The 14,732-nt window shown below is 65.2% G+C and overlaps 1 protein-coding gene across 1 annotated transcript; it reads right to left on the reverse strand.

Annotated features, from left to right (window-relative positions):
• Positions 1 to 245: 245 nt before the first annotated feature.
• LOC134518419 (sterol 26-hydroxylase, mitochondrial) lies at positions 246 to 5,651 on the reverse strand. The gene is made up of 9 exons (XM_063341203.1): positions 5,405 to 5,651; positions 3,119 to 3,309; positions 2,648 to 2,847; positions 2,367 to 2,564; positions 2,068 to 2,228; positions 1,558 to 1,724; positions 1,196 to 1,277; positions 914 to 1,114; positions 246 to 816 (listed from the first exon to the last, which is right to left on the reverse strand). Exons 1-9 carry the CDS (start codon positions 5,624 to 5,626, stop codon positions 691 to 693), a joined length of 1,548 nt encoding a protein of 515 aa, XP_063197273.1. The 5' UTR covers positions 5,627 to 5,651; the 3' UTR covers positions 246 to 690.
• Positions 5,652 to 14,732: the final 9,081 nt, after the last annotated feature.

Genomic DNA, 14,732 nt, shown 5'->3' on the forward strand with positions numbered 1-14,732 from the left:
GTCCCGGGTGCTCCACACCCCCCATGTGCTGGCTGGCCCTGCCAGCACCGGCTGGTGACATGATGCCAGCGCCAGGTGGTGACAGGCCCCCTCCCCATCACAGGGGACATGCTGTGTTATTGCTCTGCTTGCCCACGACCAGGGCTGGCTCCATCCCTTGGGACCAGACGCAAACCCCAGACCCCTGCTGGCAGCCCAACTCTCCCCCGGGAGGCAGGAGGGAAACTGAGGCACAGAGAAGCGGCTGAGGCCAAGGTCAGCTGTTCAGAGAGGACCCAGACATCCTGGCTCCAGGCACAGATCCACGCGCAGCTACACAAGGACGGGACGAAGGAGACACCAAATGGCTGCAAGCCCCCTCCCCACATCCCCCCCCAGCCCCGGCAGAGATCCCGGGTCCCCGACGCAGCCCAGCTGGGCACAGGATGAGGCGGGGGGACACAACCCCTTGCGGTGTGTGAAAGGCACAGCAGTTCCCCAAGCCTCCTGCTGATTTGGGGTAGGGGGACACTAGTGCCCCAGGGGCAATTTGGAGGCATCTCTCATCGCCCCCCTCACCTTCCCCACAGTGGGGCTGGGAGTCCCCCAGCCCAAGTCAGGCAGAGGCTGGGTGCTGGGGGGGATTTGCCTTCCTGCCCCTCCTTGTGGGGCAGCGGGGGTCCCCGTTTGGTGCCCAGCATGGGCACGCAGTCAGGGGGCCCCCGGGCGAGCGATGAACTCCAGGTTGATGGGCTTGTCAGCCACCAGGACGATGCGGGACACAGATGTCACCTCCACGCCGCGGGGGTCTGGCCGCACCTCAAACGCCTGGATGATCTGTGGGGCGAAGGGGGTGGCAGTGCCTCAGGGACCCCCTGGGGCCCCCATCCCAGCTTGTGGCAAGGTACCTAGGGTGGGGGAAGTCCCTACTCACCCTGGCGAGGGCCAGGTGCATCTCCAGCTCGGCAATGCGGCGGCCGACGCAGGCACGGACCCCGTAGCCAAAGGGGATGGAGCTGAAGGGGTGGTGGGGGGAGCCGTGGCCCCGGAGCCAGCGCTGGGGCAGGAACCGCTCAGGCTCGGGGAAGTAGGTCTCATCGTGGGACATCGCGTAGTGCGCCAGGACGAAGAGGGTCTGCGGGTCAAGAAGTGGGGGTGTGGTAATGACCCCTGCCGGGCACCACTGGGGGGTCCCCACAGCACGGCCCCCACTCACGTTCTTGGGGAAGAGGTAGTCTCCGATGACAATGTCCTTCTCATAGAAGACCCTGGCATTGGTGGGCACCACAGGGTAGACCCTGGGGTATGGGGAGAGTTAGTCGGGAAGCAGGACCCACCCGGGGAACCCCAGGGGGAAAAAGCCACAGGCAGGACATCTCCTGCTGCTCTGCAGCTGTGTCCCCCCTCCCCAGGGAGGACGTGGGTGGGTGCAGCCCTGAGGGACTGAAATCCAGCCCTGCACCCTGCCTGGCTGGTGCACGCAACTGGTACACCCCCCGATGTGGGGGGAGAAGGGACTGCCCCTGGGGAAGGGGCTGGTGACCGGGACTCTGGGGCAGGGGCAAGGCTGGGCTGTACCTCAGCGTCTCCTTGATAACAGCCCGAAGCATCGGCATCTTGGGGATATCCTCAGCACCAGGATACCGGTTGGCAGGCACGACGGCTTTCAGCTCCTGGTACAGGGTCTCTTGGATGCCGGGGTCCCGGGAGAGGTGGTACAGGGCCCAGGAGAGCGTGTTGGAGGTCTGGGGGAGGAGAGCACAGAGGGGAGGGAGGGAGATGGGGCTGGTACTCAAACAGCTTTGTGCCACGTGTGGCACCAGGATGGCAGCAGACAGCCCCTGCCCCAGCGTGCAGGGAACCAGGGGTGAGGGGCAGCGAGCACAGGGGAAACTGAGGCAAGGAACAGGGCAGGGAGCAGAGCGGAGGACAGGATCTGTACTGACTGATCCCTGAGGGTTTGCCCCTGTGGGACATCAGCCCCTCAGCTACCAGCCCAGAGCTCACAGGGGCTGGGGAGCGTGGCTGACCACAGCCCCATGTCTCCCCCCGACCCAGCATGGATCTCAGCGGCTGCCCAGCTCTCACCGTGTCCACGCCGGCCAGCAGCAGCTCGGCCACGCTGCCATAGACCTCATCCAGGCTGAGCCTGCCGCTGGCCAGCAGGTAGCTCAGGTAGCCAGACACCTCTTTGCCCCGCTCCACCTGTCCCTCCAGCTCCTCCATCTTTCGGTCAATCAGGGTCTTGCCTGCAGGGACAGAGAGCGGGACCCAGCGCTGACAGGGTGAGGGTGGCCAAAAGGACACGTGGCTGGGGACTGCCCCACCTTTGAGGGTCCTTAGGGAGTCCAATCCCACCATGCTGGGTTCCCATCGTCACCACTCACCGAAGGCGAAGATGGTATCCCAGCTGTCCAGGTAGCGGTCCCAGAAGGGCAGCACCTTGCGGCTCCATCGGGGCAGGACGGTGGCAAAGATGGAGTTCTTGAACATGAGGTTGATGGAGTCGATGAAGCGCTGGGTCTCGGCGGGAACCTGCTGCTTCAGGCACCCAATGCGAGTCTCGAAGAGGATATAGGAGATCCCTGTGGGGGAAAGCACTCATCGAGACCCCCACGGAGATGGGGAGAGTGGGGCAGGGCAGGGGCAAGGGGGGGGACCCCCCTACCTTCCAGGGCGAAGCGGTAGAGCAGGTTGGCCACATCCCCCACCAGCACCCCCGAGGGGCTGCGGCTCCGCTCGTCCCGCAGCCGCACCATCAGGTCCGACACCACCTCCCCGATGGCGTCCGCGTACAGCACCGCCTCCGAGGGCTTCAGCAGCCGCTTGTTGAGGACCTGGCGCAGGCGGTACCAGCGCTCCCCTTCCCTGTGCAGGGACGGGGCTCAGCGCTGGGGGCACGGCCGGGCAGGGGACAGTGGCTGGCAGCAGTTTCCCAGTCCCTGAGTGCATCCCCCCCACACCGGGCTGGAACCACCCCAAGGGTCTTTCCACCCGCCATGGCCATGCTTTTCTGCTTGCGGGGGACACGCTGCTTGCAGGAGAGGGAAGCGATGCGAGCTGCCACCTGGGCCCTACATCCGAGGAAGGGACAGGAGCCACACGCCACCCCGCAGAGTGCTGTTAGGGCAGGACTCACTCGGTGAAGGGTCCGTAGGGCAGGCGCCGGGTGTCACGGTGCTCCTTCCACAGGGCCATGTCGCTCCGCATGGGGTACTTGCCCTCCTGCCGTAGCAGCTGCTCCAGCACCACCGGGCTCCCGATGTTAATGTTCTCATAATGCCCGAAGGTTGACTTCCAGATAGGGCCATAAATGCGCCGGGACATCAGCTGTGATGCACCAGAGCACAGCAGGGTGAATGGGACAGGGCCAGCACAGGGGCAGGATCCATCCCTCCCTGCCCCGATGCTGCCCCGCACCTGTCCTGGGGACCCCTCAGCACCAGCTGGGCCCAAGCTCTGACCCCCCCAAGATGGCACCATCCTTGAAACACTCTGCAGGTGGCTTGGGCTGGTGCCTCCAGGCTCATGTCCTCTGCTAGCACTACGCACACCAGGCACCAACCCCCGGCACAGGCTGGCACATCCCTCACCCACCCCAGAGGTGCACGGAGGGCCTGGTGGGTCTTTTGGGCAAGCAAGGCCAAAGAGGGGACGGCAGGGACAGGGACAACTGCCAAGCACGGGGCTCTACTGAGATGCAGGGCCATTGCAGTGGCTGTCAGCAGGTCCAAGCCCCATGGCTTCCAGCGTCGCCCCCACCATGGTCTGCTCAACCTGGGGACAACAGTCCCCGCGTGGGTCCTTGAACCCACTGTCTGATAAGGGTAGTTAATGATCAGCGGTGGGAGGGCAGGACTGGGCTCCTCTCAGGGCAGGCTGCCACCACTGGGGCACGGCCCTGGGGCCACGGGCTCACAAGCCAACTAGGGGACATCCACCAGCACCAGCCCCACTCTGGGCTCTGCCGGCTGCAGCTCCCCTCTCCTCGGCTGCACTCAAGGGTGCCATGCCTGCCCCCCTAAACGGGGAGCACCGTGACCCCCAGCGCATCCCTCAGGGGCAGCCAGGCACGCTTTTCCAAGTGGATCTGCACAGGGCCACCTCCAAGGGGTGCTTTCCATCTCACCCGGGCACCGCCAGAGCCCCCGCGGAGTGGGTCCAAGCCTGGGGGGTTGTAGGGGACCTAGCCAGGAAGCCCTGGTCCCCGTTCCCCGTGGCTGCGGGGATGCACGTGGTACAATCTCCCTTGGTGACTGACTGCATCGCAGCCTGCGCCCGGATTCAGCTGGATTCGTCACCGCGGGGAGACGTTCCTCGCGTGTGGTGGCAGGAGGAGGGGGAGGGACGGCCGCCCCGGTGCCGCAGCCAGCTCGCCGGGCGAACAAGCTGCGTGGGGCCGTGGGCTGCCGTGGCCCGGGCTGAAGCTTGCCCACCGGTGTCTGCTGGCAGCTGGGACCCTGGTAGAGTAGGGCTGGGAGAGAAAGGCTGAAGCCAGAGCTGCTGGAATCCGGGGAAAGGCTCCTCTGGAGCATGTGGGCATCTGTCCGCTAAGCCGGGCCACGTTTGGGGCCTCAAGGGCAGGAGGGAGCAGAGGGGAGCTCCCATGCCCGCTCCCTGAGACCCCGCTGCCCTGCGACAGCCCTTTCTCCAAACATCAGTGCCCGGCGCTCTGCGGTGCCGGGGAGGCCTGATCCCACACACTCCTCCCGGCCGGTCAGAGCTCCAGGGCTCTGGGAAGAAGCCGCCTGGCTCGCGGCCAGCCAAACCCATCGCTTGCTTCATCCGACGTATGAGGAAGTGTTGACAGGAGAAAACAAACACCTCTGCCTATCCCTCCCCTGCCTGCCTGGGTACCATCTGCCCAAACACCTGCCTGGCTGCCTGCCCCCCAAACCGTGGCCCCTCCAGCTTGTCGTGGCCGGGGCAGCTCAGGCTGCCCGGGGATGCCAGGACCCCATGAGCCGCCCCTGAACCTTTGCCCTCGGCTGCCCGGCCGGCTTGGGGGATGCTGGAGTAGCCCTGGGCTGGCTGGACCCTCCCGGGGCCACCCGGTTCTCTCCGTGCTGCTTGCCCCAGCTTCACCCCACGGCGGAGGGGTGCTCCCCGCCGCTCGGCCCCTCCTCTCCCTCGCCCTGCCGCCCCCGCTTAACTCCCTGCCGTCACTTGTAGGCTTCTCCCCCCGCGACGCCCCGGAGCCCATCTCACCCTGCCCCCAGCACGCACCCACTCCCCCGCTTTGCAAAGCCCCCTCCCCACGCACAGCATCCTCCCCGCACCCCACCCGGGAGCCCCCCCCCCCAGCCCACGCACCCCCCCCACCTCCACGCCCCCGTGCAGGGTCCCCAGGCCCCCGTTTACCCCGCAGCCCCGGCCTTCGCCCTCCCTCCCCCGCCGCCCCCCGGGCCGGGCTGCCCCGGCGCACCTGGAGCCGGTGGGTGTGCAGCAGGTAGCCCCGCAGGAAGAGCCAGACGAAAGTCCGGAGCAGCCCCGGCCCCGGTAGCTCCTCCGGTCCCTTCAGCCGCGCCGGCCCCGCCGCCGCCGCCGCCGACCCCCCGGTCCTGCGGGGCGGCGGCGGCGGCGGCGGGCGGGGGCTGAGGAGCAGCGGCAGCAACGACCGCCGGGCCCCGCCGCTCGGCCCCGCCATGCTCCGTCGGCAGCGCACGGGACGGGGCGGGGCGGGGAGGCACCGGGGGCGGTGGGGGGGCGGCACCGGGGGCGGCACCGGAGGGCGGCACCGGGGCGGCAACCGGGCACCGGCACCGAGCACCGGGAGCTAAGCATCGCCCAGCGGGTGCTGCGCACTGGGTACCAGCCCCGGTACTGGGGATGGGGGACCGGCTGCTGCACGGCGGGGACCGGGCGCCTTGTGCCAGCTGCTGCACACCTGCTAGCAGGCCATGGATACGGGCTACAGCCTACCGGCTACCGGCTCTGGCACACCGGGTACCACGTGCCATACACCGAGTACCGTACACCGGGCATCACACACCGTGCACCCGGCGCTGGGTACCTGGAGCTGCCACATAGCAGGTACTGGGTGCCACGGGCTGTGCATTGCTCAACGTCACCGTGCAGCAGGCAGCTCACAGCCAGCACTGGCACGGCGTGGCAAGTACAGCACCCTGGGAACAACGTAGCGTGTGGCACTGGCACCGCTACCAGCACTAGGTGCTGCAGGCCAGGCATTGCACATGGACAGCGGGCGCCAGGGACGGCTCACCGGGCACCGCACATCATGTGTCGGCACAGGCATTGCACACCGGCATTGGGTACACTCCGCAGTGACACCAGGCTCACCGCTGGGCCTGCTCTTCAGGGCTGCTGCCACTCCTGGCCTGAGCCCTCCTGTCCTGCCTTGTCCCCTGCCTGCCATATCCCTGTCCCTGCCTTGTCCCCCTGCAGCGCAGGATGATGCAGGGAGCTGGGTCCAATCTGTCCCAGGGCCTCTCTCAGCACTTCCTCAGGGTGCTGCCAGCATGAGGAGACCTTGGTGTGCCCAGTGTAGGGTTTGGCAACCCAAATGGAAGTGGGTCTGATTTGTCATGGCACCAGGGAGAGCATGGCACCAGCTCCTGCCCGACCTGGCGCAGGCCAGACTGTCCAGCCCACAAGCAGGGCTCTGCTGTGGTGGTGTCTGGGGCCATGGGTGCAGGGCACGTCCCCTCTGGCTAGCCTGGTGCTGCCACCAGGTCCTGGGGCTGTGGGGCAGGGCACTGCCCTGCCCAGGTGTTGTTTCTGGGGCAGCGGGCACTGTGCCTCTGGCTTGGACATGCCAGCGCTGATCATTAACCACCCTTATCGAACGGTGGGTTCAAGGTCCTGGACAGGGACGGTTTGTCCCCTGTTGTCCCTCTCAGTTTGGGGGACTGGGGGGGTGTCCCAGGCTGGTGCCTGCTGTGCTCCCTGCCAGCGGGGCCAGGGCTGGCGGTGCAGGATGCGGGCACCCCCGGTGCCTGCAGACACCCGTGAGGCTCCCCGGGCTGGGACAGCCAAGCGTGAGCTCCTGCCGCCATCTCATGGCTGCTCACAGCCAGCTCTGCAGCTCGTCCTGCCCCAGCTTGCCCTGCCCCGGCCGGGCCCAGAGCCGGGGGCAGCGACAGAGCCCAGACCCCAGCCCGGCTCGGGGAGACCCAGCCTGGCACCCGGCCACCTCTCGCTCCCCGTGGCAGGGGACACCTCCATTCCCCTTGCGGAGGAGTGGGGCCCTGCCATCTCTTTCAGTTTAAAGCTGTTGCCCCTTGCAGAAACAGTAGAAACTACAGGCCATAGTAAAAAGTCTATTTCCATCTTTCTCATAAGTCCCTTTATATGTTGGAAGGCTGCAATAGGGTCTTCCTGAAGTCTTCTCATCTCCAGGCTCAACAACCCCAAATCTCTCAGTCTTTCTCCATAGAAGAGGTGTTGCAGCCCTCTTACCGCTTTTGTGGTCCTCTGGACCCGCTCGAGCAGATCTATGTCTTTCTTGTCCTGGGGCCCCCAGAACTGGACACCCACGAGAGCGGGGTGGAGGGGGAGAATCCCCTCCCTCGCCCTGCTGGCCGTGTTTCTTGTTCTGCAGTCCCAGATACAATCAGCTTTCTGGGCTACAAGCACAAATTGACGGCTAAAGTCCAATTTTTAATCCACCAGTATCCCACCCAAAGTCCTTCTCCACGGGGCTGCTTTCCTTCCTTCCATCCATCCATCCATCCATCCGTCTGTCCGTCCGTCCGTCCATGCATCCATCCCCCAGCCTGTACCGGTGCCGGGGTTGCCCCGACCCGGCTGCAGGACCTCTCACTCGGCCCTGGGGAAGCTTTACCACCGCAGCGGCTCTCCGGGCCGGTCCTCGCTGCCCTCCGCGGCCTGGCCGGGGCTGGAGGGGGGGGACGCGGGCAGCCCGGTTCCTTCCAGCTCCAGCCGCTAGGCTGTGCTGCCCGCCCTCCGACGGCGAGCAGCGGCGGGGCCGGGCGGGGGCTCGGCCGGGGCGGGCTGCCAGGGCTGTGGGGGAGGCCGTGCGGGAAGAGGGGGGGTGTGAGTCAGACCCCCCCCCGGAGCCTCCCGGGGGGGACTTCCGAAGGGAAGCGGATGGGCCATGACACATCTGCAGCTGGAAGATGCCGCGGGGAGCCGGGGACATCGCCAGCTCCCGGGAAGATGGGGACCTCCAGTGCGGGGCCATCCCTGGCCCCAGCTTGGTGACAGGGCAGGAGAGTGAATGCTGCGTTTATCCATGGTGATGGGGAGGGTATCGCGGGGTGGCAGGTCCCATCCTGCGTGTCCCCCTGTCCCAGCGATGCCGTGACTCTGCTCCTCTCACAGCTGCACCATCAGGTCCGGCATCACCTCACCTGTGGGACCTGCGGGTGCAGAGGCACTGTGGGACCCCCTCGCTGCTCTGCCCCTCTGCAAGGGGATCCTCAACCCACCCATCACCACACGCTGCTCGGGGGTTGCTGACCCCAACAAGGAGGGTCCTGGCTGCTGGGACGGCGTGACAGCTTCTTTACGTGACTCACGCAGTGTCACCCAGAGCTGGAAACTTTTCCCAGGGCTGCATCTGCTAATCCCCCTCTGCTCTCCCACAGGCAGGGGAGCAGGATGTCCCAGGGGATGGCATCCCCTGACTCACCCCCAGGAAAGCCCAGGCTGTGAGAAGGCTGAGCCCGGGGTCCCGGGAATTGTAAATAGCCTGTAGCATTAAACTGGAGATGGCCTGTCAAGCCAGCTGTGTGTCACCACACTGCCACTGCCTGAGTCACGAGCCATGCTGGGGCCGGCGGATCTGCACAGGGGGGACATGGAAAGATCCAGAGGGAGGGAGGGGGAAGATCCCAGGCCTGCAGTCAGCTGCTCCTCTTCCACATAGAGGGTTCAAGTGGGACCCTCTTGTCTCTCTCCCAAAGGTCCCCATCCCTCCGTTTCCCTCTGTCGGACCCCTCAAACCTGGGCAGGGGCTTGGGGACAGCACAAAGCTTTTGAAACAAGAGGTAAATCAACAAGCACGATGGTGTCGTCTCCCCGCCCTAACACAGGGCTCAGCACCCGGTGGTGACCTCTGCTCCGAGCTCTCCTCGCTTTGTGCCCTGCAGGACCCTGACAGGCCGGGACCTTTCCCCGAGGACGTGGGAGCGGGACGCCGGAGTGAGCCTGGGGCTGGCGGCCTGTTATCGGCAGGAGACGGGAGGCAGCCCCGGGCTGCTCTCAAGTGCTCTGGGCTGATTAGTGACTTCAAGTGCCTACAGAGTTATTCTAAGTCAAGTAGGCGCAAAGGCAGCCGACCTGGCACCGGCAAGACCAGTGCCAGGCTTTGCTGGGGGGGTCCCCCATCACCTCTGCTCTCTGCCAAGCCCTCCGAGATGGGGAGGTGTCCCCCCCATCCAGCTGCTCTCACTATCCCTTACTCCTTCCTGCAAAAGGCTGTTTGCTCCAGCCCAAAGCAAACCTGATTTTATCTCCCGACTCCAGTTCCCTTGGCTGTGGGCCACGGTCGATGCCTCCCACGCAGGACTTGTGAAGCCCATTCGCGAACCCGCGCACAGAGCAGGCTGTGTACGCTGCCACATGACATCATGTTTACTGCCCGTGGGGGCCCAAGGACACCCCCTCCCAGCGGCATTGCTCCCAGCCCAAGCAATGCGTGTCCTTCCCATGGCCGGACAGACGGATGTGCGGGGAGCTGGAGGGAGCAGGACTGGCCACGGCGCTGTGCCTCCTCGCAGAGGGGTGGTTTCGGCTCCGCTGGACTTGAGGTGGGTCACCCCTGGCCTCAGTTTCCCCTCTGGGCTGTGGAGAACGGATCCTGTGGTAGCAGCGAGCGTGAACTGCTGCAAGGGCACAAGGTCAGGCCCTTGAGTTGTTGCTTAGTGGGAAAGACCAATTTTCTCCCCTTGGGATGTAGATATGCCCTTCTCTCACAGGACAGAGCTGGGCCTTTTCTGCTGGTAGATGAAATTGAGGTTGTTGGAAAAGAATGATCATGTACAGAGTCATAGGGGCTCACTAAGGAGTTGCTAGGGCCATCCTTCCTCCCTTCCGTCCGTCCGTCCATCCATCCATCATCCATCCATCCATCCATCCATCCATCCATCCATCCATCCATCCATCCATCAATACTTGCATACAGCTTTCTATCTCACAACCATCTCCTCATCCATCTCCTGACCTGCCTGTGCACTCACCCATCCATCCATCAACAAACACATGCATCCCTCTTCCCACCCATCCCCATACCTACCTGCCTGTCCATCCATCCAGCCACCCACCCACCCATCGGTCTGTCCGTCCTCCCATTCACCCCTCCATCCATCCATCACTTGTTTGTCAGTGCCCGAGTGATGTCCGGCCACCAAACAGCCCTTCTCGGGGCGGGTACGGTGCGTGACCACGCATGTGTGTGGGACCGGCTGGCCAGGCAGATGTCAGGGATGTCCCAGGCTGTGCTCTGCCGTGGGGCTGACCATGGGGCAGGGGCTGGAAGCGCCGGCTGGGGGGAGGCGGGGGACCCGTCTAATTTAAGAACGGGCCCCACGGTCGCTGTCAGCGCCGGGCGGCTCTGATCTGGGGACAGGTCCTCATCAGCTCTGCTCGCCACCCGCCGGCCCGACATGAAAGGGCTCTGCGCCCCGATAAGGCCCCAGACGCTCAGCCCTGGCTGTGGGCAGTGCCATGGCCGAGCCCCGGGGGACCCCCGAGCATGGCTGTCCCCAATGTCACCGTCAACTCAGCACCACAGGGATTGTGTGTTTGTGTTGGTCAGGGTGCCCTCCGCTTTGGGCACTGTATCGTACCCTGTGTCACCGCCAGCACCCACTGGTGACACAACCCAAGGAGGGGTCCATCGCCAGTGTCTCCCTGGCTGCCACCAGTCCCTCCGCTGGCCGTTATCCTGCACTGGAGTCCCCCGGCCTCGAGCGGCCACGGACGGGGATCATGTTGTTTTAATAAGATCATTGTCCTCCTGCTGTGAGGTCGCAACCCTGGGCTTATGACATCACAGCGCGCTGCCATGGAGATGCCGGGATGTCACAAACACAGCTCGATGACCTCACTGCAGGAGCGGGAGATGGGGCCAACCTGGGTTTGATCGCCAATGTCCTCGGGAATAAAGGAGGGGAGGGACGCTGGGAAAGTATGCGGCTGCTGAGCGCCGGGGTGTTTGGGTTGGAAATCGCCGCGCTTTCCCCGCAGCGGGAAGGGCCAGTTCCTTCCTCCCCCCGTCCGCTCCCTCCCAGCAGCCAGAACCCCCCCCAGTCTTGCGGCTGGGGGGGAGCTGGGGGAGTGGGGCACCCCTATCCCTGCCCTCGGGGCCACACGGTGGGCGGTGAGAGCCAGAGCTCAGTGCAGCGCTGGGGCACCAGCTTAGGAGCAGAGGGGGGTTTGGGGGGGGTATGCTGTGTCCCCGAGCAGAATGGGGCACTCGGGGGGTGCCTTGTCCCAGGAGTAGGGTGGGGACCAGTGGGGAAGCCCTGGCACAGGGCAGAGTGTGTTGGTGTCTGGCGGGGGGAGGTCTCCGCTTCCCCAAGGGAAGCCCAAAGCCACACTGTGGCATGGGTACATGGTTCCCCATCCCAGCACCCTGCAGCTGGACCCTGGACCCCTTGGCCCTGCCCAGCCACCCAACAGCCCCCACCTCCCCATCCCAAAACCAGCAGTGTCTTCTGGGGGCCAGCCCCATGCCAGCCCCTGCTGCCCCATCAGCTGTCCCCAACTGCAGCCCGGCTCTCCGTCCTCCTCACTCAGACATTGTCACTTGGGAAATCACAGCTGGCTTGGGGAGACACCTGTCCCCCCACCTCTCTGATGCAGGGGTGTGGGGGTGCCTGCCCCCCTCCTTTCCGGCCCCCCCCCCCCCCCCGCATCCCCCATCATTAATTTCCATCAGTGGCCAAGCAGGGCCAGGGCTGCCCCGGGGGTGGCCGAGGAACACGGCGCTTTCCCCTGATAGCAAAAATAAATACATTAAAATTCTTGCAGGAGGCAGAAGAATGCGGGACGGCAGGAAAAAATTGTTTTATAATTTGTAATAACACAAAAGCCGGGGCGGGGGGGCGAGCGGCGAGAGGCGAGGGAAGGCAGAGACAAAGGATCGGCCGCGGTCGAGAAGGCTGCTTTGGGGTGGCAGTGGCATCCCTGTTGCCCATAGCTCTGGCTCAGTGTCACCACTGGGTGCCTTGTTCCCTGAAGGACGTGGCCTCTTGGGTCCTGTTGCAGAAAGGAGGCTGAGCAAGGCTGGTCCTGCAGCTGGGGGGAGCTGGCAATCACCCCCTCCAGCTGCTTAAGCGGGTCTCAGCATCTCTGTGCCTCAGTTTCCCCCTTACTAAAGGGGGATTTTTATGCAATTAGGATAAAACTGGGAGGCAGGGGCAAACCCCAGGCACCCCCCTGGTCCCAGCTCCCCTGGTGCAGGTAGAAGGCAAGGAGTCCGCCTTCACCCATCCTGCTCCACCAACCCATCTCAAGAGGTTTCACCACAGGACCCAGGCAACGGGGCCAGTTCCCGTACACGTGCTGGGGGCACCACGACCCCCCCGTCCCCCTCCTGCCTCGCACAGAGCTGGGACGTGACAAGACGAGTCGCTGTGCGCCAGCCGCACCTGCTCGCCGGGACGGGGCTCCCCCTCCTCCTGCTCCCCTCTTGGGGGCAAAATCAAAGGGATTTTTCTGCCCTTAGGAAATCAGATAAAGGCTCCTCACCTGCCCCGCGCCGCCTTTGCGAGGAGGCCGGGCGCTCGGGGCGGGGGGGACAACAGGCACTTTCAACACGCCGGCAGATGAGCCATGTGTTGCAGAGAGCCGCCATGGAGCTCTGCCCGCAGGGGCTGGGGCCCCGGGCACGGTGTCGGCCTGTCCCTGGCCTTGGCAGGGGTGTCCCCTCCCCAAGAGCTGCCTGTTGCTGACTTCTCCCCTTGATTTGAGGCAATGGGGCATGTAGGATGGAAGCTGGCGGGTGAAAGAAAAAGACCCCGGGGACTGGACACGGTGCAGCAGCCCAGACGCAATGCCCAGCTCAGGGAAGGTCCCCGTGTCCCTGTGCTGCAGCCAGGACAGCTCAATCCTGGCCATCATGCCAAGGGTGCAGGCTGGTAGCCCGATCCCTGTGTGGAGTGGCAGGGAAGGAGCAGGTGGGAAACCTCCGAAGGTGGTAGGAGTCTTTTACCTCCTGCACCCAGGAGGGAGAGGAGAACCATGCCAAGCTCCTGATAGAACCCAAGTTATTCACCACCAAAAGCTGCTGCTGGGGAGCAAACGTGCCAAGGTAAAAGGGAGAAACCATTGATGATGGGGGCGACGGGACCACTTGAGGGGCTCGTGCTGGGGGCAAGGGGACCACTGATGGGCAAGCCAGCAGCTAGAGGTGGGCAGGGGATGTGGGAAGGTACCGTGCCAGAAAGGGAGATAGAACCCAGATCTTTCCTGGAGGGAGGGGTGAGCTCGGCAGCAGTGAGGGTGCTCTGCTTTGCCCATCACTGGTGGCAAACACCCCATTTTAACCCAGTGGTCTGGATGGATGTTCAGCAGAGGTGGGTGCAGAGGTGGATCAGGGTGCCCCAGGATGGCTGTCCCAGCCCCAGGATCCGTGACCCCGATGCTGCAGGGCTGGGAGCTCCATCCCCGAGCTCTGCTGTGAGTCACGGATGGTGCAAGAGGAAGCGGAGATCCAGGGCCCTGGGAAACCATTCCCAAGGCTGCACAGGGGGGACAAAATGGTGATGGCAGCCTAGGGGCACCGGGTCCTCCTGTCCCTGGCTGCCCAGCCCTGGTGTGGCTCCCCGCTACCTCCCAGTCCCCTCAGCTTCCTCCTGCCGCAGGCAGCTCCTGCTCTCTGCTGTGATCCAGTGTGGGGGGCTGTCCCCCTCCTGGGTCCCAGCTGCACCTGAGATGAGATCACTGTAAACAACCTGACCCTCCCCGCACTCTTCTCCTGGTCTCTTTGCTCCTGGAGCTTGCTCCTGTCACCCACCTGCGTGTCCCCCTGCCCCAGGGATGTCTCCCCAGAGGAGCTGGAGCTGAATGCTGGGAGATGCCTGGGGGGGTGTCGCTCCTCCAGTGTCCCCAGGCAGGACAGACTGGTCTGAGGGCAGGCAGCACCACAGAGACAGGCTTGTGCCAGGTGGACCCAGTACAGGGACAGGGGCCAGGCAGGGCTGTGCCAGGGGGCAACATAGGGGCACCAGGTTTGGGCAAGGCCATGCCAGGGGTGTCAAGGTCGGGCAGGAGAGCAACGGGCAGGTGCCAGGAACGTCAAGGCTGGGTCAAGTTTGGCAGGGCCACGCCAGGACCCCGAGCGGAGCCGGGCAGGGCTGTGCCAGGCAGGGTCCCGCAAGGGCTGCAGTGCTGAGCCGTGCCATGCCAAGCGGGGCCGTGCCAGGTCCCCGGGGTTGCGGTGGACAGGGCTGTGCCCGCCAGACCCCGCTAAAAGGGTGTGTGTCCAAGCGCGGTGGCGGGACGCGGGGCCGGGCAGTCCGCGGCCACCGTCCCGCTGCCGGAGGTTGCCAGTGGCCGTGTCCGTGTCCGTGCCCGCGCTGTGTCCGTGGCTGCGCGCCGGGAGCCGGGCTTGGCACCCAGGAGTCCCCCCCGCCCGGCCCGCCCTGTCCGTCCCCCCGGGCTCCGGTTTCCCTGTCGGAGGCAGATGCTTTCGCAGCCCCGTCCCTCCTCCTCCTCCTTCTCCGGAGCAGCCTCCGCGCCGCGCTCCAGCCGCCCGGAGGTGCCTGCCCAGCCCAGCCCCAGCCCAGCCCAGCCCCGCCGGCCGCGGTGCCCGCCCGCCCCGG

Source organism: Chroicocephalus ridibundus, chromosome 7 (assembly GCF_963924245.1).
Source record: "Chroicocephalus ridibundus chromosome 7, bChrRid1.1, whole genome shotgun sequence".
Classification (NCBI taxonomy): Eukaryota; Metazoa; Chordata; class Aves; order Charadriiformes; family Laridae; genus Chroicocephalus; species Chroicocephalus ridibundus.